We start from the raw sequence: 2,107 nt of genomic DNA on the forward strand, positions 1-2,107 counted from the left end.
ATGACGTCTGCAGGTCACTTGATTGCAATAAGAAAAAGAAACATAATAGCGAGTTGAAACGCCTATGGCTGTATTTACGCGAGAACTCGGTTCACTTTTTGTATCTCGTTTACAACTGAATCAATTGAGTTCTAAGTTCAAGTTGATATTAGATAATAAAACTGTTTTTTGTTTTTTTTCTTTATGCGTCATGAACAAGGATATCGCAATACAAAGTCCAAGTTTTTAACAAACATCTACATGGTCATCATCAGCCGCGTAGCTTTCCTATTTTTGACATTAGAAAGTAGCATTTCCTCAAGTGGCCTTTAGATCAATATTATTGATCAAAACAATATTTAACATTACTCCGTATTATTGATTGTTTGATAGCTGTATTGAGGGTTTATAAAAATATTAATTGCGTCAATCAGTAAGTTCTTTGAAATATATTGCAGAACTTATAAAAAGTTGATCCGTTTGCAGGTACTATTGCACAATAAAATATTAATTTAAACGTTTGAAACTTTTTTTAAGAATTTACTAAGTTGTTACATAATTTAATTAAGAGTTATATTAAATTGTTATATTAAATTATTGTTTATATTACATATAGTATTATATTGATTTGAGTGATCTAGAGATCACTTAAATATATGAAACGTGTCTCTCTCTGCTCCTTATTCTTTCTTTCTCTTTTATATCTATCATTCTATTTATCCGCTTTACATGCATTTGTGTCGCATGGTTAAAGAAGAACGTTTACTGTAGGACTAAGAAAATGATCTTACATTATGTAACGGGGCATTTTGAATCGGGAAAAGTCACAGTGATAATCGGTTCTGGCGCGGGAAAGACCACCCTATTGAAAATTATATCGGGTAAACAACTGATCGATACTGAAGAGAACTATCACCATAAAAGGTATTAAACAAAATAAAGAGAATTTCCGCAAATAGGTGCGCTATGTGCTTCAACAATTCGATTTACTGCCGCTTCTCAAGATGCGAGAAACTCTCCATATAGCGGCACAATTCAAATTCAACGTTAAACAAAATAAAAAAGCAAGTCATTTAGTTGTAAGTAAAATAAAATTACGAAAGAAACGTTTCAACGTGTTATATATACACATTTAGATATGATTGATACATATAATATAATTGTATATATATATTATTTCTGTCAGATAAATAATATCGCAGAAAGTCTCGGCTTGTCAAACCCGAATACATTGACGGATAAGTTAAGCAGTGAAGAGACTTTCCATTGGAGTGGAAATGATCGTCAAGCCACCTATTTTGTTTATTAGACAAGCCAACAAGTGGTCTCGACAGTGCGGCTTCTAATCAAGTACAGCTTACAATTAGATTAGTAATGCAAATGTAGACCGATATATACGAGCTTTACAAAAACGTTATTCGATATTAACTGACATAAATAATCGATATTTGTCACTTGTTATATTCTACTAATAATTCTACGCAAGCGTAAAACACTACAGCAATATCGCTGCAACAGCTGGAATGTTCATATTATTTTGCTATATTGGTAAATCTAAATATTGTCAATGTGCTCTTTACGTACTGTATCGGAAGGCACGATATTTGTCTTATATAGCTCATTAAAATGCTGCACGATATGGCAAAAGCAAACTATACTGTAGTTTGTGCGATACATCAACCGGGCAGTCAGATAATTTCACTCATCGATGATATTATGGTACTCAATCAAGGTAGATGCGTATAGTATGTACTGCGGTCCAGAAAGTGAGATCTTAAATACGTATAGACATGCCGGGTTCACGTGTCCCAACTTCTACAATGTAGTCGAATTTACATTAATTCTATCAATCAGCCTTGGTAAAAGAATTATAAGAAAACAGAAAACTGACATAGAACTGTACGCATTTTTTTTACATTTTTTTTATAACTAGAACAAAACAGCGCGCGCTTCGCGCGCGCCATTTATTCACTATCTTTGAAACATGACACACACACACACACACACACAAACACATACAACATGCATTGATATTATATTACTTTTATAATATATAGGACATTTTTAACATTTCCAATTCAAACACGTTGTATGATTAAAACAATTAAAACAGTTATATATATATATA

The 2,107-nt window shown here is 32.2% G+C and overlaps 1 protein-coding gene across 1 annotated transcript in view; it reads left to right on the top strand.

Moving 5' to 3' along the window:
• LOC105450632 overlaps nucleotides 1-1,288 on the top strand; it is an 11,847-nt gene extending 10,559 nt beyond the window's left edge. The window contains exons 3-4 of the mRNA XM_011690564.1: nucleotides 939-1,058; nucleotides 1,166-1,288. Coding sequence (XP_011688866.1) covers nucleotides 939-1,058; nucleotides 1,166-1,288 — 243 coding nt within the window. The remainder of the gene's footprint in view (nucleotides 1-938; nucleotides 1,059-1,165) is intronic.
• Nucleotides 1,289-2,107: the final 819 nt, after the last annotated feature.

This window comes from Wasmannia auropunctata, unplaced genomic scaffold, assembly GCF_000956235.1.
Source record: "Wasmannia auropunctata unplaced genomic scaffold, wasmannia.A_1.0 LD336060.1, whole genome shotgun sequence".
Taxonomy (NCBI): Eukaryota; Metazoa; Arthropoda; class Insecta; order Hymenoptera; family Formicidae; genus Wasmannia; species Wasmannia auropunctata.